This window comes from Mastigoproctus giganteus, chromosome 4 (assembly GCF_048544385.1).
Source record: "Mastigoproctus giganteus isolate SK-2022 chromosome 4, ASM4854438v1, whole genome shotgun sequence".
In the NCBI taxonomy this organism is placed as follows: domain Eukaryota; kingdom Metazoa; phylum Arthropoda; class Arachnida; order Uropygi; family Thelyphonidae; genus Mastigoproctus; species Mastigoproctus giganteus.
Window position 1 is genome coordinate 41,884,587 of NC_143578.1, and position 25,834 is coordinate 41,910,420.

The 25,834-nt window shown below is 37.1% G+C and overlaps 1 protein-coding gene across 1 annotated transcript in view; it reads left to right on the plus strand.

Moving 5' to 3' along the window:
- LOC150086664 (dnaJ homolog subfamily C member 7-like) overlaps positions 1 to 25,834 on the plus strand; it is a 136,041-nt gene that overhangs the window by 104,673 nt on the left and 5,534 nt on the right. Inside the window, exons 9-11 of the mRNA XM_090372669.1 lie at positions 7,052 to 7,143; positions 9,953 to 10,026; positions 14,136 to 14,282. Of these exons, the coding sequence (XP_090228795.1) occupies positions 7,052 to 7,143; positions 9,953 to 10,026; positions 14,136 to 14,282 (313 nt within the window). The remainder of the gene's footprint in view (positions 1 to 7,051; positions 7,144 to 9,952; positions 10,027 to 14,135; positions 14,283 to 25,834) is intronic.

The following is a 25,834-nucleotide window of genomic DNA, read 5'->3' on the forward strand; positions in this document are numbered from 1 at the left end:
AAAAAAAAAAAAAAAAGTTTTAATGTTTTGGAATGGTTGGGAAATATGAAGATATCATGGCCTTCAATAAAGGGAAGTAATGTCTCCCTGAAAAATTGCATGTTCTGTGTTATTTCCAGAAAGTTAGGAACACTTGCAAGTAATTTTTCTCTGAAAGAGATTAGCCCAAAAATCCTGTTGCTAATAATAGAAAGAATGTAGTTTTCTTACAGTGTAAAAGTGTGCTAATCTATCATGCATGGGATATGGTGGGTGCTGATTAAGAGAATATGCAGGTCTAAACAGGTAATAAAAAACAAATATAATACAGTAAACCCCCGCTATTCGCGGTATCTGTATTCGCGGTTTCGCGTATTCGCGATCGCCGATTTAATATAAAATGAAACCTAAAAAAATGTGAATTTTAAAACGCCGTGAATATTTTCCGCCATAAAAAACATGGGCGTGGCTAAAATTATCTTTCCCGGTCAAAACAGCGCTCAGTGGGTGGGGAGGAGGGGTGAAAAAATCGGGAGCATGGATGTTTCTCGCTAATCCTTGTTCAGTATGTGTTAGTCATGGAAGGTTTCGTCGTTTGATTTTAATTTATATGTTTATAAATTGAATAAATTTATCAATTTATAAATTGATATGCTTACAAAAATGATAACTCTACCGTTTTGCAGTGTAAAACAGACTTTTTCGAGTGCGTTAACAGAAGAAAGTGACTTTATTGTGGTCAAGTTCTTTCTAACCCCTACAAAAATATGGCTACGAATAAAAAGAGAAATGTGAAAATATCAAAGAAGGTGATGACACTAGCGAATAAAATTGAGTTATTAGACGAAATTTCTAATGGTGAAAGTGTCTCCTCAGTGGCAAAACATTATAAAATCAATGAGTCAACGGTACGATCAATCAAAAAATCGGAAGAAAAAATCTGCCGTAGTGTCCGTGAAACCGCGCTAATTGCTTCAAAAATTTGCTCTGTAACTCGTAATGTTAAATTTAAAAAAATGGAAAAGCTTTAAATCTGTGGATAGAAGACCGAATTCAAAATAAAATTCCGTTAAATTCACTCATCATTCGTGAAAAGGCAAAACTTCTTTATCAACGCTTTAGCGAAACTGGTGATAGCACACTGGCGGGATGTTTTTTTTTTTTTTGCAAGCAAAGGCGCTGGTTTGAAATTTCTAATAAATATTACATTTAATATTAAATTGTTTCTTATTTTCATTTCGATGCCATATGCTTGCATTTCACTATGTACTGTCATGTACAGTCATATTATGAAGGTACATATAATACATACATAGACAAAATTTTAGACTAGTTTTTCTTATATACTGTATTTCATACTTTGGAACGGAACCCCTTTATTACTATGGGAGCCATAACTCAGTATTCGCGTTTTCGGTATTCGCGACATTTCTCAGGAACGTAACCCCCGCGAATAGCGAGGGTTTACTGTATATGCATACAATATAAACATCAAATGCAGACGTTGGAATTTCAAAGACATGGTGTGATGCAGAATTTGAATATGGGATGTACAATGTATACAGAAAGAACATTGTGTATATTGTCAAGTGGCACTGGGAGTTCCCCCTACAAACTGCAAATGCCAGAGATGGTCTAGGTTTTAGTGTTAGTTTATATAGTGTAGTGTTGGGTTGTGTTGGTCTGTTGTTCCTCTGGCATTTACCCAGGGGGGGTAATGGGGCCCCCACACCTGTCCTCACCTCGGGGAGGAAGTAGAGTGTAGTACAGGTAGAAAGTTCTCTGGCAGGAGCAAACCCTGGACTGTGCCTGAGCTTGCCAGGGAGGGATGTAGAAGGGGGGAGGAATGCTAGAGGAGAAAAACATGAAGGGGGGATGGTGAAAAGGGAGGGCACAGATGAAGATTAAGGTGGATAATGGAAAGGCTGTCCACCTGAAAATAGGAAGTTAAAGAGATAGGGGCATCCCTGTGGGAGGAGCCCATCCTCACATGGTGGTGGGAGGGGGAACTGTTAAGGAAAAATAAAATGTTTGTGGTGGTAGGGTCCACCCGGCGAAAAATGGGGATGGGAGGTGGGGAAGGGGAATGCATCTTAACCTGGAAAAATAGATTTTTTTTTTTTTTTATATAGACACACATATACATTCAGGGCACGATGTTTAACATTTATTGGACATTTTTGAGCAAATTCAGAGCAGGTTGTGCAGTGCTTGTCATCAGAGATGAGAAGTTATTAATCTCCAGGCTTATGGGTCCTATTTTTGTCACGAATATACATCTATGGGGATGATAATTGGGGCAATCATATAAGATATAGGCGTAATCCTCATCAGCACCACAGATATATTTTGGGTCCTGTTTGAGGCAGAGTTGACGTAGTTTTGCATTTGGGAAGTCATGCCCTTTTAAGCAAAAATTGTAGTGTATAAGCCTGGTGCAAACCAGGATGGAAGTTTGGAGGAGACTAGGGTTACATGTGGCAGGAACCTCCTATTGAAGTCCCCTTTATCTGATTTCCCCACCTATCTTACCATTGCTGATGTAGACTTGTCAGTATCCTTTTCTTTTCCTGTTTAGTATCAGCTATTAGGTCTATGTTGATCCCTAAAGATGTAAGTAAGGATCTGCCATCTAAGCCTATATTGGGGCAGGCTGACACAGGCCAAGTAGACAAGGTCACACAAAGACAACCTTGTCCACTTGGCCTGTGTCAGCCTCCAGGAACTCATCCAGCACCAGGTTCCAAAAGCAGGGACCCAGCACTGAACCCTGAGGGCATCCACAGATAACATTTTGCTGTATACATTGAAATCTAGTTTGCACTGCTATTTTCCTGTTATTAAGATAATCATTGATATAGTTATACAGGTTCTGTGGAATGCCAGCAAGTAGGTTTCCTGGGTGGTTTGAGCTGCGGTCATTACTTTGTGCATTGCATCATCAGTTAGAACATCCAGGTTTGAAGCTAAACTGTCTGTCCAACCAAGTTTTGCATTCAGATAATGTTCTTCTTCCCAAGTGTATGTTGGCAGTCCCATCATGGTATCAGTGGTGTAAACTACATCACCTTTTGGCAGCTTGTCGGTAACTATGTGATATACAACACCCCACGGGGTCTGCATTACTGGAGGTACTGATAAGATCCCTCCATGATTCTTTTTTCTTTTACTTATTAGTTGGGTATAGTTATTTCTCAGGGAGTGATATGTCTCTCTCTTCAGACTTTAAACCTCAGCTGGAGGCCAACTAGATCTAGATCTTTGAGAATGCTTTCTTGCCTGGTGCACCCTTTGCCAGAGGTTTTCCAGTTCAGGGTACCACCAGGAGACTGCATTTGTTCAGAGCATTTTCTTTCTAAAGGTGGCATCAGTGTCCTTTATAATTAGTGAAGTTAGACGCCCGTTCATCAGGTGTAATCAATTATTATGTTGTGAGGAGATTCCCTGAAAGGTAGAATTCAGTGCTTCAGTAAATTTGGTCCAGTTTGCCTTATTAATATTATACTTGATGATTTATATACTTGGGGAGAGGAATCTGATCTAGTCACCATAAAAGTGATTGCACAGTGGTCAAACGTAGTCCGGGCTTCCTGCACCCTCCAATTTATGAACTTGTGTGCAATGGCATTTGTGGCCATTGTTACATCAATTACGCTCTCATGCAACGTACTACTGTAAGTTGCAAGATTGTGTGGCTGGTTTAAAACTCTAAATGATGAAGTAGTAATGAAGTCCTCCAAGTCATGCCCATTCTGAGTGCCTGCTCTGTTTGAATTAGGTGTCTCAGAGTTGTGGCTGTGCCATAGTGGAGTCCTGCAGTTGGCATCCACAGACACTAAGATTTTACTATCAGTTAAGGATAGTAGAGCTGTTTGCAAATATTGTAAGTTTGGTCTTATATTTTGTCCAGGTTTGCAGTATAGTGATATAATATGGAATCTTTCCCAGAAGGGAAGTAATTTGAGCACAGACTGCTAAAAGGCGACATAAATTAGTGACTTTATAAAACTGTTAAACTAGGGTTTCTTATTATTAAGGCAACCCACAAGATGTCTGTTGTGGCCTCAACAATTCTATATGATCTAGGATATCATTTAACCCTACCCCCATGGGTGTAGGGCTCTTGGATACATGCAATGTATATTTCTTTTTATCCCATTATAATTCTGGTCTGCTACTGCATGGGCTCTCTGGCCATTTAATTGCAAGAAAGCTTCAAATCTTGGTCATTATTCTGATTATGGGGATGATCCATAATTTATTTTTTGCTTCAGTTGGTTGACTGCTTTGATATATAAGTGGCATTAGGGATCCCTAAGGGAATGACTGTAGAGCAGCCCTGCAGTTTCACAGTTTGCACACTTTGCCTCTTGGGTCTTTCTAGATTCCTTGTAGTCATGGCCTCTGACAGCGCAGTAGCCATAGGTTTGCTCTTTTTGGGAACAAGTGTGTGAAGTGTGCCTAAACTTCAGACACCTGTAACACTTAGGTATTGGGAAAGGTTCCCTGTACATTGGCTTCTCCAGCCAATGTATATTCTCTGTCGGTTGCTAAGTAATTGCCATGCTCTAGGTGAGATTTCAGCGATCCAGTTGGTGAATTGTGCTGACCTGGCTTTAGAATTATATCTTAATGTGATTTCACTGTTTAGTTCTTCTTTAGTCATGAAATTGTGGAAATTTTTTTTCATAAAATGATATCACTTTTGGTCTTGTTTTTGTCAATATCAAAAATAATAATATTTGAACTCCTGATTTTGGGATTATGCCTGATTTTGTCTCCGTCAACTTTAGTGGCTGTCTCAATTATTATTCAGCCTGTTTGGTTTTCCTGAGTCCCTTGATTTTGTTCGACTTAAACTCATTTTCTAAATTTTTTTGTGATGGCTTGTTTTATGGCCTCGCTTGTGTTAAGTTTAGAGCCTTCAGATTTCAAGATTTGTCTATGTACAGATCAGTTGCTTCATGTTCAAATATTGTCCAGTACTGGATTATATTTTCTCTAGTTGTAGTGGCAATCCTGCCAACTTGCTTTGTCATTAAGTGCTCAAGTTTGAGCCTGGTCATGATAATTTCATCCAGGATAGTGCCAGCTATCTAGGAGAAAGTATCTCTGTCCTCAGGCTTTGGGGAATCAGTTGTAGATCTGGTTTTTGTATTTTGCTTCTTTTTGAAGCAGAAGCTGAAGGGATTTCTTCATTCTCTGAGCTGATTTGCACATTTACTTTATCGTTTGTGTGAGTATGGCATGCTTCAGGTTGCAAATTATGACTTCTACTTTCTGAATCTGTGCTCATTTCTTTGTGCAATTTTGCACTATTTTCGTTTATCAGATACTTATGGACTTCCATTTCCATTTATTGATACACACAATTTACACTATATGCATATATATACAAAACTTACATAGAAGGTGTATATACAATTATATATACATTTTCATTCTCATCATCCAGTGTGTGTGTGTGTGTGTGTGTGTGTGTGTGTGTGTGTGTGTGTGTGTGTGTATCGTGGTGGCCCCAAGGCAATAGCCTATCTCCACCTGTGTTCTCTGTGATGGTGCAGTAACTCTAGGCCACTTCACTACCAGGGAGCAGCCACCTAGCGCCCAGCCTGGGTCTACTATCCTATACGTGCTTATGTGCAGAAAATCCTGCACCCACCGGTGGGTGCAATACTTATGGACTGATCGCAGATTGGTTCAGTGATTGAGGTCGCCATTATTAGCCTCGGAAAGTTTGAGTAATAGCAATTTGCTATATTGTGCAAGGAAGCCACAGGCTTTTGTTGCACTGGCAAAAAAAAAAAAAAAAACAAGTAGATAAATAAATAAAAATTATATGCTTCCCTCCTTACACAAGTAACTATTCAGTTCACCTTTTAATTTATTCTAATTGTCAGCCTCAACTACCTGTGAGGACAACTTGTTCCAGTATCAATGACTTACTGGCTAAAAGAAAACTTCCTACAATCTAATCTGAACCTCAGTCCCTGTAATTTGAATTTATGACCCCTAGTTCTGGAATTCTTTATACACAGTGAGAATTCCACCTTCATTCATTTTACTAATCCTGCTGAGGTGCCTGGTTGCCAAAACTTTGTGAGAAGCTCATGTTTCATGTTGATTTCCAAAATTTCCTCCCAAAGTACATGCACTAGTCCTTTTTAAGAAGTTCTACAATGTTTCTCCAGAATCCCCTGGGGATGGGGATTTGGCTGAGTTTTTAATGGAATAATAAACATCACTTCTCCCCCCCCCCTTCCCACAGAACTGCAAGGGGAAGAAATCTTTCTTTATCTTTCCATACCGGTGAAGGGTGGTAAAGTGTTAGTTAAAGTAGCTTTTTTTCTTTTCTTCTTTTTTTTTTTTAAACTGAGGAAGAGATCCTGTCATAGCCTAGTTGTCAATACAGGAATGCAGTAGTACATGCATTTTAGCTGACTGTATTCAAGTTCATGTGATTGCTGAATACAATTCAATGAAAATATTCTTAAGATGATTAGCTATAAACTTCTCTGACCTATGTCATCATTCCAAAAAAAATAAATGGAAAAAATAACAAGTTCTACAATGTTTCTCCAGAATCCCTTGGGGATGAGGATTTGGCTGAATTTTTAATGAAGTAATAAACATCACTTCTCCCCTTCCCACAGAACTGCAAGGGGAAGAAATTCTTTGACTCCAAAAATTAGTAGTTGGCAATCAAAGTTAAATAATTGTGATTGCTATTTGCCAATTTATTTTTACCATTCGGTCACATTTCCACAACTTAAATGCTAGTTATGCAATAGGGTTTTTTTTTTTTTTTTTTTAGTATTTTTCAATATTTTTAGTGATTTTTTTTTTTAAAATCATTTCACAATAAATATTCTGCTTTTGTGTTCAAAGCTGTTATTAATAATACTACAGTTATCTTTATATAAGTAAATGTTATTATGAAAGTTCAATTTTAATACTAGCATAATGCGATAAATTTTTTATTCATTATATAGGTTGAAACAGAACTTGATCTCATGAAATATAAAGAATCATTTTTTTTAATGAATTAACTTTTGTTTAATATGTATAATAGATAAATAAACTAAATCAGGCAGTTGAAGACTGTTCTGCAGCCATCTCATTGGATGAAAATTATGTCAAAGCATACCTCCGAAGGGCAAAATGGTAATTATTTGTTATTATATTCTATAGTAGACTGACATTATATTCTGTAGTATTAGAAAATGTTAAGTGAAATCTAGGATTTGATTTTTAATTTTTCCATCATAATTCTATGAGTAAAAAGGAAGTAATTTTACCTATTAATAAAAAATCTTACTAAGAAACTAAAAGCTAATGCAAAATGAATTTTGAAGATAAATATTTTCAGTTATGAAAATTGGCAGGAAGATTTTGGCTACTGCAAAATAAAGTATTCCTTACAGTGTTTTTCTTATTTTTCAGTAGTGTGCATTGCTGCCAACTCTCCAGGTTTATAGCAGAAAACCCCATCTTTTTCTCATGATTTTACTCCTCCATCTCACCTTCAGTAATATAGTTGGCAATATAAAGGTTCTCTGTCTTTTTTCAAAAAGTTTTCTCAGCCTTTTCTTTTCACAGAAAAGAGTGAAACTACATTGTGAATTTATTTTTATTTTCATTACGAATATGCCTCTGATAAACACCTGAGAATAGTTTTCCATATTTGTTCAGTTATCCAATAAAGGGGGGTGGGGAGCAAACTTAAACTTTTGTATCTACACCAAGTATAATATGACCCGGGGATGTTACCCTCTCTCAATTTAGATAGCAATAAAGATTAATTTTAAAAATCCATAAAAAGATGAGTTGAAAACCCCATAAAATAAATCATGGATTTCAACTCCTCTAATTTGCATTGCCAATAGAACCTACAAATACAAAGCAAAATATTGGCCTCTCCTATTAATAAATCAGTAATGGTTGCCTTCCTTATCAATTGCAATTATATAAAAGACCAATGAGTGATGAATAAGACAAGACATCATGAACATCAAAACAGATTTGGGGAGGATCATTAACTGTAGTATGTCACATTCATAACAAACTTAAAAAAAAAAAAGGCATTAATTGCAGTTCTGTCAACGGTGCAGTGCACCATTGGAGTGATTTATGTGCTGATGAAGTGTGACAGTTTTAAATATTTAATATGTGCATAGCAGAAATCTGTATCACTTCATGAATAAATTGGATAAATTTCATTTCTGACTTAGTTTGGCAGTCAGCTAACTATCTATTGTGAATTTTTAAGACCAAAGAATGTTTCCTAATGGCAGTCAAAAGTCTGTTAGCTCCAAACAGAATTTATAGATAGCAAGTAGTTGCCCAACTAAATTTTCAGAAACATTTAGTTAAATATTATCTGCCATTGCATGCATAAAAATTCAAATTTACATCCTCAAATGACATGTGCCACTGCATTACACTCTTTCTTACTAGCATCATTTCAGTCTATGGTTGTCCATAAACATGTGCTGCATATGATATACATTTATTGTGTAAAAATTTATACCTAGTTCCTGTATAGATATTCTTACTACCCATATTGTAAATAATGAGTGCAAAGAAAAAAGGGAAAAATTGTTTCAGAGAAAAAAAAAATGGAAAGCATTAGATATTGAAATAAAAATGGGAGTTTTAAAGTAAAACTTAAATCAACAAAAATAGTTTATGAAGAAAATTAAGAAGGGGGTTCAGACATGGCAAGAAGCGGCATGTGCAAAAAAATTGGATGATTTGATGAGTGCTCGGAGGATCTATTTTAGAAGAGGGGGGGGAAGCAAGCTAGGCAGCTAGCCCACTTCCTTCAATTGAACAATTAACTATCAAAACAAAACAGTATTGCTCATATGTTTTTTTTTTTTTCAATAAATTTTTATTTAATAATAGTTTAATATGTGATTTTCCAATCATTATATTATGTATTATGTATTGATAAAAAATGGTTTAAAATGGGGTAAGTACTGTATCGACAACTTATAGCTTTTATACAGCCTATCTCTAACCTTTGTATAAAATTGCGCATGCACATTTCGATTATATGCCGGGGTGTTTTTTTTTTTTTTTTTTTTAAATGTATGTTGCACATTATAGCAGGATGAGCTGTATTTGGAGAGCCAATTCATCCTCCAGTAATGCTATTCAGAGATCATGTTTTTAGAACCAAATTGAAATGAATTGATTTCAAAAAGTTTCCAGTATGTTTCAGTATCATTGAAGATAAAGAAATAGATATTTTGCAGTATTATTTCTGCCAATTTCAGTATGAGAACCTACTAGATGCTATGAAAGAAACTAGAATTGATGTATAATAGTGCTTGGTCAGGGAATTGACAGGTGTACAAGGAGGCATGGAATTTCCCAGGTCATTCTTGGCATTTTAATAATAATTCATCATAGCAGTGCTGAGTGTGTCATAGAATATTCAACCAGGTATAGGGAGGAACTGATTCTAGATCTTCTCTTCCTGGTGTAGCTTAGCAGCCAAGTCCAAATAGCAGTGTCATTGTTATAAACAAAACTCTGGCTTAACATTTCTTAAGAGGTTCAAAATCTGCAACAGTCATCTTTCTTGAAGCAATCATAATCAGTTGATATCTAACACGCAATCCAAACAAAAATCTGCAGACAGAAAAATCCAAAAGGAAAACTAATGTTTGAAAGCATACTGTACTGGTAAACAAGTTCTGTGGCTGTTTTAATATAAAATGTGTATATTGGTGAAATTTAATTTCTAGAGCTTTAAGGGGGGAAAAAAGAACCCTATCCATTTTAGCCAAAACTTAACTGTTTCACTCCTGCTTGTGATTACCTGATCTCCTTTTTCAAGTCAGGGGTTGGAATTGGCAATTGTGTACGTGTGTGTGTGTTTCTTTTTTTTTTTAATTTGCAGTTTATTTATATTTGTTAATGTGAAGTAGGTAAACTTTAAGTATTTTGCTGTTGTCCCTTTCAGTTACATGGATTTAGAAATGTTTGAAGAAGCTGTCACTGACTATGAAGTTGTTTTTAAGAAGGAAAAGACACATGGTAATTTTTTTAATTACATTGTTGCTTGCAATGCCGCACTTATCATTACCAATTGAATTAAGTTTATAAAAAGTATTATTAATGGATTGAGTGTTTCTGGGAAAGAAACATTCAATTTTTGTTTGGTTATGGAATTCAAGTGAAGTAAACATTTTTGATTTATATGGATTTTAATTGTGTGAGAGAGAGAGAGAGATAGATCCTTTATTACCATATTAAAAAAAATGTATAGGTTTAAATATATGCATGGCAATATCTTGGAAAAAAGGATAATACTACTAGAGGGGGGGGGGGTTACATTATACGGGCTAAACCAACAGTTGCTTACGGCATATCAAAGAAGAATACAGATTAAAATGAATGGGTTGAGCCCATTCAATAGACTATCAATTCGGCCTTGAATGGGTTGAGCACGCTGAATTCTGATGGGATCCTTCCACTTGTTCAGATTACGAACCTAAGGGGGCACGAATTCAAATTAAGAAAAGACAGATGTAGAATAGATGTGCGGAAATTTGCCTTTAGCCAGTGGGTGGTTAATTGCTGGAACAAACTTCCATCTGTCGTGGAAGTTGATAGGTCGAATAAATTTAAGGAGGAACTGGACAGGCATTTGGAGGGAATGGTGTGATTTTTTTTTTTTTTTTTTTTGGCTGATGCTGCATAAGCTCATACACTTGCTTTCTTGCATCACATGCCACTACTAGTACTACTATTACAAAGTCATTATCAGCAGATTGAGATCACAAACTGCTTAAAAGTATTGCTGTTTTGTGTATATTAAGTTGGAGAAATATTTCAGTTAACACTATTTGGAAAAAGGAATATTGCAAAGTATAACAGAATTTGCAAAGTATTTTAGTGTTTGAAACTAGATTACTGCTACAGAGGTTATTTCACATTAAGGGAAAGACAAACACTGCACTGTCTTAGAAAAGCAGGTTTTATAACTTCATAACTGTATGTAGAGGCTTAAATTTGTAAACAAGGTTTTGAATTTTGATTAATAAATAACAAGAGTAAAGATAATAATATCAAATTTTGGGTTGAATTTTGATAGGCCATGAACTTCAAACTATCTTAGTTCTTTGACCGTGACAATGGGATAGACTTAAACATGGCATCCTGCTGCTTCAGACCCACTCCTTCCAAAAGAAGGGGTTTTAGTGTATCCAGATTTTCCTGCTGTCATAATTGAAGAGGTATGAGGTAGCTTGAAATGCATGTCATATCAAAATTAAAACCAACAGTTTTACCTTGTTATTAGTTATTTTTACCCTTGTCATTCTTTCATAAAAATTCAAAGTTTGCAGCCATATTTAATCAGAACTGTAACACTCATAGGTAGGTATATGTACTCATAGGTATATGTACAATTATAAGTAAGCAAATTATAAAACCTGTTTTTCTAAGATGCTGTGCAGTTTTTCTTAATCATAACATTTCCCTGTATGTCAGTTTTTCCTTCAATGCATATGTTGAAAATTATTCAAATTAATTATCAAGTGTTATATGTTAATTTGCAAATTAACAAGTATTGTATATTAATTTGCTACAGTGTATGACACTGACATTATCCAGTGTATGAAAGTTGAGCTCATAGTATATTTATTCCCCCCCCCCCCCCATACACTGTAATACCACTGCCACCAGAAAACTTTCAATTTGGATGGTATGTGCTGTTTGGAAGCACTTTCCAGGCATTTTTCAGGCTCAGACAGAAACATCACTGGAATAGCTTATACTGTGACTCGTCATTCTACAATATTTGTTTCTGTTAATCCATAGTGCAGCTGTAGTACTCCATGCAGTGAATTTGGTAATCAAGGGCTTATGAACTGAAGCTGTTCCATGTAAATTCATGGTATACATCTCTCTGAGTTGTGGAAGTGCTTATAGGATTACCTGTGGATTCTTGTATCTCTAAGGGTGATATGACTGTGATAATACTTTTTTTTTTTTCAGGGTCTGTCAGACTCCACTTGTAAGGATTTTAGGCATTGTTGGTTGTTTCTTCACTATCAGTTACTTCATTCTTCTATTTTCACAGTATGTATGTCAACAGTTAATTTGAGGATGTTTAATTGCTACACAGTAGCACATGCTGACATTTGTCCAGTATGACATCTAACTATTACACCTCTTAATATCCTTTAACCCTCTCTACAAATCTTGCTGCAGCAGTTAGTTCAACATATGTGACCTACCTGTTATGTGATGTATTGATCAAATTTATATTTTTATGTGCAGTGGACTTTCCTCCAATCTAAGGTGTGTTCAATACTTTTGTAAGATAGAATATAGGTGTCTAAATTTGGGATACCTGATAATCTGGCATCTGTGGTACTGGATTACCAGATATTCCATATTACCATACACACACAAAAACACAGCATGTTTTTTAAGTCATGAACCCTACAATTGTGTATATCCGGTTATACTTGTGAGAATAGCATTATTTGGTTGATATGTAGACCTGTAGTAAAAGGTCACAATAAGCAATTTTGAAAGTGCCTACCATTCTGTTCTAAACATGCTTGACTCTGTCAACCCGTTTACAGCAATGTGGAGGGATTGTCTTGGGGAATGTCAGCAATTAACTTGTGACAGTGTCCTTTATTTCTTCAGCTGTGTGTGGATTGGGTACAAATGATTATTCTTTAGGATATTCCTAGAGAGAAAATCAGGAAAAAGTAAGGTGTGGTGACATTGGAAGTGATAATACCTTAGAGATAATGTGATCTTCAAACAGATTTTACTCTCTGTGCAGCCACTACAGATGACGTGTCAGTTACACATCCAGTCTCATGAAATTTTTTAATCAACTCCCACATGGTGGACTTGCTTTGTATAAATCATGTGTTTTGAAATTTTGCTCCAGAATGAAACATTTCTGTTGCAGGGTTAAGGAAACGAATGGCAGTAATGCATGAGTGACTGCATTTAGTATGCTGCCAACTATCATTAAGCTTCCAGTTTACTCACCAACCAAATTATATTGTTCCTGTAAGTCTACTCAGCTATATATGAAATTGTATAGGTTTGGCAATTTCAGAAACACTGTACTAATTACTAATGAAGTCTTCTACTAATATCCAAATTTCTGTGTTTCTTTAGCTATTATTTTATGTAATAATAAAATAATAATTAATAAATAAATATAACTGTAAAGGTAAAAAAAATTAGCAGTGAAACCATCTTCGGTGGTTCTTTTTTTGCCCTTTAATTAACATTATTAGCCTAAGTTTAATATTGGCTGTTCTACATAGTAGGAGAGCCACTATTACACCCTGGCTTAATAATGTTGATTCTCAGAAATTGTATGCAATACTTTAATCCCATTGTAAAACTTTGCTGTGTGACACACTATGATATGGTGGGAAAGCCCATTGATTATTAAGCTATGAAAATTAAAAGCTTTTAAATTTCTTAACTGTAATTAACTTTTATCGTATACACTAAATTAATTAAAATTACTTATTACTGGTTTATCAAAGGAACACAAATCAAAAAAGCACAAGAAATGATAAATTACAGTCATTCTTTGAATTATGAACATCATAAATATGAGAAATCTTCATGTGATATCCAGTATAATGCTGTCTTGAATAAACACTCTTCAAATAATTATTTTTCTGGGTCAGATATAAATTAATGTTGTTTACAAACATAAAAGTCAGAATGCTTTGTGAACCTATTGTTTAATGTAATTACTGCTGGTCTGAGAAATTCGTTTTAGTTCTCCATCACTAATTATATTATCAGCAAGTTAGTTTGTTCACAAATAGAACAGACAATCTTATTACCTTCAAATTTCCCCATGACATAAATTAATTACAGAATGCAAATGCTATAACATTTCTTTATTTTATTTTTTTTGGTATTCAACTTAAAAAAGGTTGGCCATCCCTGGCCTACTCATATATATAATTAAAAATAGTACATTATCTTATTTACAGAATTAAGTTGATGATTGCCAAATTATAAACTACATAACATTCCTTTAAATATAAATTTTTGAAGGATTTCTCTGAATATGACTGCTGTTTATTAAAAGTACAGTTTAACTCAGTTCAATATATTTAACAATATATTTGTTTTTTAAATAGAGCACAAAAAACTTTTAGACCAGGCAAAGTTGGAACTGAAAAAAAGTAAAAGGAAAGACTATTATAAAATACTTGGAGTGAGTAAGACAGCTACAGATGAGGAAATCAAAAAGGCATATCGGAAGAGAGCTCTTTTACACCATCCAGGTAAGCTGACCTCTAATATTCTTAAATATTAAAAGTATATGGAGTTGTTTACCTTTTGATGATTCATTTGAAAGTCTAGGTCATTTGATGACATTTTACAGTGGAAAGTCATACAATTCTCCTTCTGAGCACAAGTGTCCTCTGTATCTTGGGCACTTGTTTACAGTCTATAGAACTTCTCTCTCTCTCTCTCTCTCTCTCTCTCTCTCTCTCTCTCTCTCTCTCTCTCTCTCTCATATATATATATATATATATATATATATATATGGTGTGCCATTATTCCCACATAATTGGCATGGGAAATGATTATTTGGCCCAAAAATGGTTTATTCTGATGCATGTGTAACAATATATATTTGCAATTAAAGGGAGGTGATGTTACATCCAGCTGAGTGATTTTCATTTATAATATGACAAGTGTCCAGAATAATGAAAAACGAAGACCACATTAATCAAGGATGTATGCATGAACAGAAATTGAAAGTAATAGTTTATTTCATTGCACTTCATGCAGCAATATACACTGTTATCTGAATAGGAAGTCAGCTGCTGAAAGGAAGGGTTTGTCCTATAGATGGTCTTAATGTCTTCCATGCATGTTGTAGCAAGCAACAAGATGACAATACAGATTGCCATATGTATGCTCTAACATAAAGGCATACATAACAAACTGCATGGAGAAATGCAACTATTTCATTTGGCACCAGAGATAATAATCCAATGAATTTAGATCAAGTGATCTGTGGGCAAAGCTACAGAACTGCCATGGCCTTTCCCACCACCTAGGGAACACATTATTGAGGTTATGGTAGACAGTGGTACTGAAATGCACATCGGTACCATCTTGTTGGAACCACATTGTACTGTACTACTCCAAGGATAGATCATGTAATAAGTCTGGTAGTAGAGTAGCAAAAAGTGAAATGTAATGCTCTCCAACCAAATGACTTAGACTTGAGATAAGGGTGCATAATTTTGTCTCTAAGGCTATCATTTCATATACTGATGCACCACTGAAGGTGAACCATGACTCAGTGGCAACGTGCAGATTTATGTCCACCAATGATGCATATTGTAACAGTTCCAGATGCACTTGCAAAATAATTTGTCAGCGACCCCTTTTTGCGGAAGCCACTCACAGCAGGACATGCAGGTGTTCATAATCAGCAAGAAAGAGTTCTTGAATATGGTGAAAGTGATACGGGTGTAAAAAAAACAAATATACACAGCTGTCCTCTCCTAATGTAGTTCACTCCTAACTGTTGAGCTAGTCATGGGATTGGATGCCATTGCTTCCAGGACTACTTTTGTTTGAAGTGTTTGAGCTGAGTGAGGATAATTGCAGAAAAATAAACAAAAAATTTTCCTTTAGTCAGAATGACTGGAAAAACTCTCTACTCTTGTGGAGGTCGGAAGTTTATCTAAATTTAAGAGTGATTGAATAAAAGGGAAGCTGACGTTTGAATACTTTATTTTATTTTTTTTTTTAATTAAAATTTTATTTATTTTTTGTAGCTGGTGCTACAGAAAATCTGCCAGATGAAGAACTCTGTTCTTCATCTGGCAGACTGCATGCTGCTTGTATGGCCTGCAAGAATATTTTTCCATTCCTCAAAGTGTGTTAACATTTTCTTTCTCTTTAAAAAATGCAGTGAGTCTTGTGGTGAAAAAAACAACAAAAAAAAAAACCTATGAAATCACTTACTTAATATTGTGTGCCCCCCCCCCTTTAAATAACTTTTTGTCAGAAGCAGATTCATTTCAAATTTGTTATGTAATATTACAATATATGAAATTTAAATAAATAGTTTTGAACCTTGATTCTTATTTGTGTGCTTGCATTTCACAGATTTATTCATTACAGGACTAATGTTTGTATTCATGTATTGGAGGGGGAAAAAAATATTTTTTATAATGTAGCCAGCAAGTTGGTACCAAACTGCACACAGTCAGTCCTCGTATAGCACGATGATTGTGTTCCTAGAAACCCTCGTGCAATATAAACAACAGGCCCTATGGGAAAAATAGGGTTATGTGCCGACCACCCAAGATTGAACACACATTTGTAACCAAAACATTACCAAACACAATAAATAATCGTAATAAAATATTGCTAATGCTTTTGCTTCTATCGTAAGCAGACTTGTTCTTTGTTTGATTTTCTATCTAAACAGATTACAGCCGTTCCATCTCTTCCACTTCTTTGTGTCTTAATCTAATGGATTTTAATTACACTTTGAGTTGTTCCTGTTATGAAAGTTGTTTTTATTTTCTCTGCATTCTTTGTAATTCTCGGTGTTGCCTCATTTAGGCCTGTAGCACGTGCAATATCACATGATCTTTCATTTCGCTCAAAGTTTTACAATTTCATATTTTTTCTCTATCGACAGAGGCGGACTGGCCATAAGCTTTACCAGGGAAACCCTGGAGGCCGGTGTGATTTTGGCCATAAACGCTAGTATGAGGCCACTACAGATTTCCCCGGGTAAGAATTTTTGACCCAGTCCGCCTCTATTTATCGATATTGCTTTTCTTTTTCTCTCTGAATCTGTAGTGTTTTCACCAGGACACTTCCTTTTCACACCTTTTAAGTATTTTACTCATTGTTAGGGAATAAAGCACAATTACAAAATGAGGAGGCACGCTTGATACACATAAACAAAGCTGCGTGCGTGTGGCAACTGAATAAACAACACCATAAAGGCAGAGACACACTATTAACACCTCACATTTTACTGAAGCACATTTCTGGGGGTTACTACCATTAAACAATAAAAACAATTTCCAGTTGCATTTCTGATAGTGGAATCTGTTATAAACTGGTAGTAAACTCGATCTAATGGCATTTGCGATAATACCGATAGCTGGAATTGTGTGGGTTTTTACGTTATTATGGTGAAATGTGTTTCCCCTTCACTGATATAAAAAACATAAATACATTTTCAGAATCCACTCTTCATTCCTATCGTGTTGCATTCGGTTGGGGTGATCCCGTGTTCGAATGCTATTTCTTGTAAACACAAAGGCGAATCGTGCATAAGCGAATTCGGTTCGTGTTATATATGATATCGTTCTCCTATTTATAAATCGTGTATGATTGAATTCGTGTAGTGTAAACACGTGTTATACGAGGACTGTGACTGTACTGGTATTATTTGAAATAAATATATCTGTATTGTACTTTTGGTATGAGCCTGAGATATACTTATTTCATCATATTATATGATGTAACGAAATATGTCAGTATTATAAAATTATTCCTTATTTATTAATTGTGGCTGTAAGTCAAGCTGCAACCACTTCACAGCATTCAAATTCCTTTCGTAGCTCTCCTGCCTTTGGTCTGACATTAAAAATGTACATGAGAAGGAAGGTGGAAGTTCCATGCAGATGTTCAATTTAGACAAGTTGTTCCAGGTTAGAAAATCTTCCCCACAGGCACTTTTCCTTTAGTGCTCAGAGGAGCAGTAACGTAACCAAGATTTTTCTTTTGGTGGGGATTAAAAGGAATGAAGCCCAGCATCCACCTTCCTGGGTGACCCTCCCCCTGTTTGGTAATAACAGGAACCATATCAGCCTTGGTTTGATGGTAACAGGAACCATATCAACCTTGGTCCTTGCTTGCTGGATTGTCCTAGAAAGTGACTGTGTACTGACTATCAGACTTGTAATTTCAAGTAAAACAAATTCTCTTGTACAATTACTGATCTTAGTGGGTTTTGGGGTACTTCAAGCAGCAGTCTTCACCTGTTCCATTGAGAGTGGTTATGACTCACTTCATGGACAATACGTGTGGATGATTTAGTGGAAGTAGTTTCATCTTCCACAATACTTAGTAAGTACATTAATGATGCAAGATAAAAGTATAGTCATCTACAACTAAAAGACTTCCTTTTCTGGCTTTTCAAAATCCAGTGGCATAGTTGCAGATCCTGTAATACTGTACACTAAACCAGCAGCGACAATCTACCCTATTCTCGTTTTCCTTACATACCCATAACGTGAAAGGTAACATGTCATTGTTACAACCAAGTATGAAAATTTCAGAAATTCATATTATCACTGATAGTGCTGTTATGCAGCCAGTCTTGTAACGTATTGGGCTCCTAAACATAAAAAGGTAAGCAGCCTCTAAATGTAAGTATAGTCTTTATGTTGACCATGGAGGTTGAAACTTTGTATAAATTTAGAGAGGATTAAATAAATACTTGAAAGAAATAAGTAAATTAAGTCAATGATTGTGACACGTTGCATTTTTTTAGTTGATGCTATGAAAAGTAAAGTTTACCAAGAAGTAAATTACCAAAAAATAGTATTAGTATTAGCAATAGCCACATGGTGCAAGGAAGCCTATGGCTGATGCTGCACCAATCAAAAATAATAAATAAAATAAAATAATAAGAAAAAAATTTTAAAAATAATAATAATAGAAAAGGAAATAGACAACCTTTGTTTCCCTCTGCTCATAGGTAATTATCCAGCTGACCTTTGAATTTCCCCAAACTGTCAGCCACTATCACCCATGTAGGTAACTTATTATTTATAACTCGATGGCTAAAATAAAACTTCCTGCAATCTAGTCTAAACATCTCCCCCCCCCATAACTTGAAATTGTGGCCCCTAGTTCTAGAATCATTTATAACCATGAAAATTTCATCCTCATTCATTTTACTTGTCTCTCAGAGCCTTAAACACTTCAATCAAGTCTCCTCTAAGGTGCCTAGTTTCCAAGCTCTGCATCCCACATATTTGAAGTCTTTCCTCATATGGATGCCCTTTTGCTGATCTCACCAGGTGAGTTACCCGTCTTTGGACCCTTTCAACAAGCACAATATCTTTCTTTAGGTGCGATCTCCATACTTGAACACAGTATTCCAAGTGTGGTCTAACAATGTCGTTATGCAATCGAAGCAACTGCAGGTAAACTACGGCAGGTCAGGAAAGGAGTTTTATATTTGCTTGGTTATGGAATTCAAGTGAAGTAAACATTTTACTTCCGTTAATCACTGTTACTCTTGTTCTTCAGATGGGAAAGGCAGCGGACTTGAGCTAGTTTGACAAAGGCCAAATTGTAATGGACAGACTGCTGGGTCAGAGCATATCCAAAACGGCACAGCTGGTGGGATGCTCACAGTCAGCCATGGTTAGTACCTACCGAAAGTGGTCTGAGGAGGGGGAACCCACAAACCGCTGGCGAGGTGTTGGATGACCACGGTTCATCGATGCTCAAGGTGAGCGAAGGCTCTCCCGGATGGTATGTGGCAACAGAAGGGCAACTGTGGTGCAATTAGTCAGTAATTGGAATGCTGGTGACGGGAGTAATGTGTTGTAACACACAGTTGAAAATGGGACTGCATAGCCGCAGGCCGCTCAGAGTGCCCATGCTAACCACAGTTCACCGGTGATAGTGCCTACAATATGCACGTGAGCATCAAAACCGGACCTTGAGTGATTGGAAGGAGGTGATTCTGGTCTGTGATTCATCGGACCAGACCATTCGTCTAGTCCGATGAATCACGTTTCCTGTTGCACCATGTGGACGGCCGGGTACGCGTGCGTTGTTTACCTGGGGAAGTGACGGTGCCTGGATGCACCGTGGAACGAAAATAACCGGTGGCTTCATGCTTTGGGCGATGTTCTGCTGGGATACCCTGACTCCAGTCATCCATGTTCTGGGCACTCTGACATCTACCACCTACCTAAACATCATTGCTCACCAGGTACACCCTTTCATGGCAGCGGTCTTCCCCTCTGGCGGTGACATCTTTCAGCAGGATAATGAGCCATGCCACACCGCCCGGATTGTTCGAGACTGGTTCGTGGAACATGAGGAAGACTTTCAGGACTGTCCTGGCCTCCAAATTCCCCAGACATCAATCCCATTGAGCATCTGTGTTTGTGTTGGAACAGCAACTCCGATCTGCGGCATCTCAGCCACAGACCTTACAGGAGTTAAAGGATCTGCTGGTTACGTGTTGGTACCAGATACCACAAGACACATTTAGAAATCTTGTAGCGTCCATGCCTCACCGGGTATGAGCTGGTTTGGATGCACAGGGAGGATTAACATCATATTAGGTTGGTGGTCATATTGTTTTGGCTCATCGGTGTATAATGAGTTTATGACATCATTATCTCTACTAGCAATTGTTCGATAAATTATTGATAGGACACCATGGACCTTCCTTGCAACCTGTCTACAATGCTTGAAGAACTTCATGTCTGACCGTATGGTAATACCCAAGTCCCTTTCCTCTTTCCTCCACTACCGGATTTAGTTCCACTCCAACAAGTTTATAAGTTATTTTGGGGTTGCTGTTCCCCAGGTGTAATACCTTACACTTTTCTAGATTAAAGCATAGCTGTCATTTTTCTGACCATCCCTCAAGTCTATCCAGGTCACTCTGAAGAAGCTCTGCTTCGCAGTGATCATTAACAACTTCCTTATTCATCCAACATCTGCAAATTTAGACATCACACCCTCTATCCCTTCGTCAATGTCATTTATAAAAATCAAAAACAAGAGTGGTCCCAATACTGATCCTTGGGGGACCCCACTTCTTACATAAACCCAGTCTGAGAAATACCATTTGTAACAACCCTGTGCCTCCTGCCCTAAAGCCATCCAGCTATTAGATAAGGATTTTCCCTGTGATTCCAACCCTGTTCCAGCTTATAAAGTAACTGTTCATGTGGGACTGGCTTTGCTGAAATCCAAATAAACTGTTGAAATTATTCCCTTAAGTCCAGCTCTTGAGTGACCCTGTCAAAATATAGATAAAGGAACCACTAGGTGGCAGTGATCACAGTGTGCTGAAGTGGAATTTACTGAAAGAGGTAACTACCATCAGGGGTAAAGGGAAGTGCTTTTGCTTTTGTAAAGGCGACTACGATGGTCTGAGACAGTATTTAAATTCTATACAGTGGGACCAACTGATGATGTTACCAACAGCAAATTCAAAATGAGAAGCATTCAAAGAACTTATCTTGGAAGCTACTAGGCTTTACATACCAACTAAGAAATATTGTTCAAGGTTTAGGCCTAAATGGATGTCAGATGAACTAATGAGACATATGGCAAAGAAGAAAAATGCATGGGATACATATAAATTAACATGTGACACAGAAGCCTATGACAGATATAAGTTGATCTGTAACCAAGTTACAAAGGAGGTTAGGCAGGCGAAGGCACATTACAAGAAATCTTTGGCAAAGGATGCAAAGAAAAACAGCAACGAGTTCTTTACTTATGTAAACTCTAGAAGGAAGGGGATGAATCAGATTGGTCCACTTGATATCGATGGTACCTCTGTAGCCAGGTGGGAAGGAGCAGCAGTGCGTAGCACATGCTTCTTGATTAGACCGGGGTTCGAGCCCATCACCATCAAATACGGAGGATACAGAAAGGTCAGGGAATGACCACCACTGCATATTCCCGGAGCAATATGGCCTTAGTTGCTAATGCTCCTAAAAACCAAATAACAAACACCAAAATTGATATCGATGGTTCAACTCAGGAAGATGATGATCCTGCTCAGGAAGCTAACAAACTAAATGAATATTTTGCATCGACATTCACACATGAGGGGTTATTCAGCGAGGGAAAGCCAGAGGTGTATTCAACTCTGGCAGTAAGCTAGATAATCTTTTAATAACTGAGAGAAAAGTGGAGGAGAAATTGTTGAAGATAAACACAAGAAAAGCACCTGTGGTGGATGGGATCTATCCAGTTATATTAAAGGAGGCAGCAAAGGAAGTAAGGAAACCCTTAGCCATAATTATGAGAGCTTCCTTGGACTCAGGGGAGGTACCCATAGACTGGAGATGTGCAAATATGACCCCAATTCACAAAGGAGGATCAAAGGCTGACACAAGTAATTATAGACCTGTGAGTTTAACTTCTGTTCCAGGAAAATTAATGGAGGCACTGGTTAAAGGAGCACTGCAGGATCATTTAGACAAGACTTCAGTTATAGCTCGGACACAGCATGATTTTGTTAAGGGAAAGTCTTGCCTGACCAATTTGATTGGATACTATGATGCAGTCACAAAAGAAATGGATGCAAGGGATAACTTTGATATTATATACTTGGATCTTAGAAAGGCTTTTGATACTGTTGCACATGGAAGACTGCTGCAGAAATTGGAGCAGTGTGGCATTGGAGGCAAATTGCTTCTATGGATAAAGGGGTGGTTGAGGGGGAGAAGACAGAGAGTGGTAATCAATGGACACTGCTCATCGTGGACTAATGTTATTAGTGGAGTCCCTCAGGGTTCAGTGTTGGGTCCATTATTGTTTTCTGTATTTATAAATAATATTGATGATGGTATATCAAGCTTAATGTCCAAGTTTGCAGATGATACAAAGGTTGGCAGGGTTGTTAAGGACACTACTGACACTATGCTGCTGCAACAGGATCTGGAAAGGTTGAGCAGATGGACTGAGAGGTGGCAAATGAAGTTTAACATTGACAAATGTAAAGTACTACATATGGGAAACAGCAACCCCAGGGCAACATATCAACTCTGTGGTACTACACTGACAGTGGTAGAGAATGAAAAGGACCTGGGGTAATTGTGCAGGCAGATATGAAGTTCTCTGAGCAGTGCAGACGAGCTGCAAGAGTAGCTCATGGTGTCTTGTCAATGATATACAGGAATTTTTCTAGCAGGGATAAGGAGGTGATTATTCCCTTGTATAAGGCCACACCTTGAGTACTGTATACAGGTCTGGAGGCCTCATTTCAAGAAGGATGTAGAGCTGCTGGAATGAGTACAGAGAAGGGCAACAAGATTAGTGAAAGGAACAAAGGGTTTCTCTTATGAAGAAAGGATTAAGTTCTGCAAATTACAGTGTCTGGAGACTAGGTACTGGCGAGGTGATCTGATAGAGGTGTATAAAGCCTTGAATGGTTTGAGCATGCTCAGTGCCGATGGGATTCTTCCTCTTGCTCAGAATAATCACCTGAGAGGGCATAAATTCAGATTGAGGAAAGACAGATGTAGGATAGATGTGCAGAAATTTAGCCAGCAGGTAGTTGGTTGGTGGAACAAACTTCCATCCCTTGCTGTGGAAGTTGATAGCCTAAATAAATTTAAGGCTCAGCTGGACAGGTATTTCGAACGAACGGAGGGGTGAAGTGAAAGTGTTTGTGTTTTTTTTGGATGATGCTGCATAAGCTTGCTTTCTTGCATCATATGCCTCTACTAATACTAATACTAAAATTGCTAACCAGATTAGTTAAACATAATTTTCCCTTTACAAAACAGTACTGGGTATCCTTCAGAATTCCATTTCTATCTAATTGAACCTGAATTCCACCCTTGATCATTGTCTCCATGATTTTCCCTACTTCTGAAGTTAGACTAACCAGCCAGTAATTTTCCACTTCACTCTTAGAACCGCCCTTATGTATTAGAGATACATTGGCACTTTTCCAGTCCAACAGAATCACTCCCAAGTTCAGTGATGCTCTCATAATTAGTCTCAGTGGTTCCATGCACTCACTTGCTGCCTCCTTTAAAATTATAGGGTATATGCTATTAACCCCAGGAGCTTTACTGGCCTCTAGGCTCAAATGTTTTCTCATTGACAGAAAAGGTTTTTCTTCTGTAAATATCGGTGCAAAGTAACTGTTTAGTTCATCTGCAACGTCAATTGAGGTATCTAATACTATCCCAGGTCCATTACGTAAGGGTCCAATCTGATTTGTCCTCTTCTTTGCATTTATATATGTGAATAATTCCTTATCCCCACTGTTTGCCAGCGATTTCTCATAATCTGCCTTTGCCAGCCTAACCTTTTCTGTGGCACTATTACAGATCAATTTGTAGCTGTTATAGGTTTCAGTACTTTTTATTGCTCTATAACTTTTCCATGCTGTCTTTTTCTACTCAAGTAATCTGGCAACTTCATTATTCATCCAATTTGGAATCCTCCTCGTGAAGCATTTTTTAAATGGTATTTAAGCATTCAAGGCTTCTGTGATTAATGTTAAAATTCTGTAATTTTAAAGGTATACCATAATTCAATTGTATTCGCTCGCTGTGAGATATCTACCCAGTTAATAGAAGCCATGTAGCATCTTAAGTCGGCGTAACTTCCTTTCCTGAAATTATAACCATTCCTCTTCCTTTAACTACTCTACCTCTATCTTCATCATCCACCGTAAAACTTCATGATCACTTCCTGCTCCCGGTTCCTGTACTGTTAGCCCTATTATGTCATCTGGTTCATGAGTGATGATGATGAGGTTAGAATATTCTTTTCCCTAGAACTTTCCCTGACATATTAATACAAATAACAATCATCTAGATTTAAAAATTTTGTCCCCCATGTGATGTTTCCTTCCCATTTGCTCCAATGATTTAGAGGCAAATTAAAATCATCTATAATAAGACATTGATGCTTACTTGCCTATTTCATTTGCATGTAGAGGATCTCATCGTAATCTCCGCAATCACATGGCCTGTAGATTACTCCCACTTTTATTATACCTTTTTTTCCAACTATCTCACACCATACAGATTCTATACTAGCATGCGAAATGCCTGAATCTGGGAAAGCTTTCATCGTGCTCATGCTGCTTTTGATAAGAAGCATGATCCTGCCATCCCTTCTATCTTCCCTATCCTTCCTAAATACATTATACAATACTGAAACTCATTCCCTATCTCCGGGTGACACTACTTTTATGTCAGCATTACTTGTCCTAACTCGCAGTTTGAATTCACTCATTTTATTGATGACACTGGACATCACTATGTAAACAATTAAGACTTAGTGTTCTTGTATAGTTAACTACCCTGACACACCCCTTAAAAGTTATTTAAGCTTGCTTCCCTGGCACTAGCTACCCTGCTCATTTGAAATGTTTCTGCACTCAACATCTTGCTAATATGTTCTATTGCAGTAACAAACAAGAACTCTTGAGGTATGTGCAAGTGTTACTTTGACCTATATTATCAGATAAATGTGTATCTATATTACCCCCCCCCCCAACTAGCAGTTTTCTTGAACCTTTATGGTATCCTCAATAACACTGGCAAAAACTCTTGCACCACCTTTGTTTTAATGAATCCCATCTCTACAAAACAGATTCCTTCTACACTACAAGTGTGAGTCAAGCTGATAGAAATTTCTCCCCAAAAGCCTTGCAGAGTCCTTCAAATCTTGAGTTAATCCAAAAGGCTTTCAGCATATAATCCCTCCTATTGTGCCCGGGCAGAATTACAGACACGTAGACATTGTGACCTACTTCGCAGCATTTCTTCAGCATGGTTCTATATTCGTCTAACAAATCGTCAGATTGCATATGCTTAATGTCATTAGTCCCCACATGAATAATGATATTCTCTTTACCCCCCTTAAACTCTGACAGTCTGCTGGTGACATCATTAATAGTTGCTCCTGGCAGACATACCCTGGTTCTAGTTCACCTATCCTTATTACAAAACATATTTCTCATTTCCCTGGCAATGGAGTCTAACAATAGAACTAAGTCTTTTTGAACCAGAGTAGTTTGCACTTGGTTATTCTGTTCTGGAGTCTG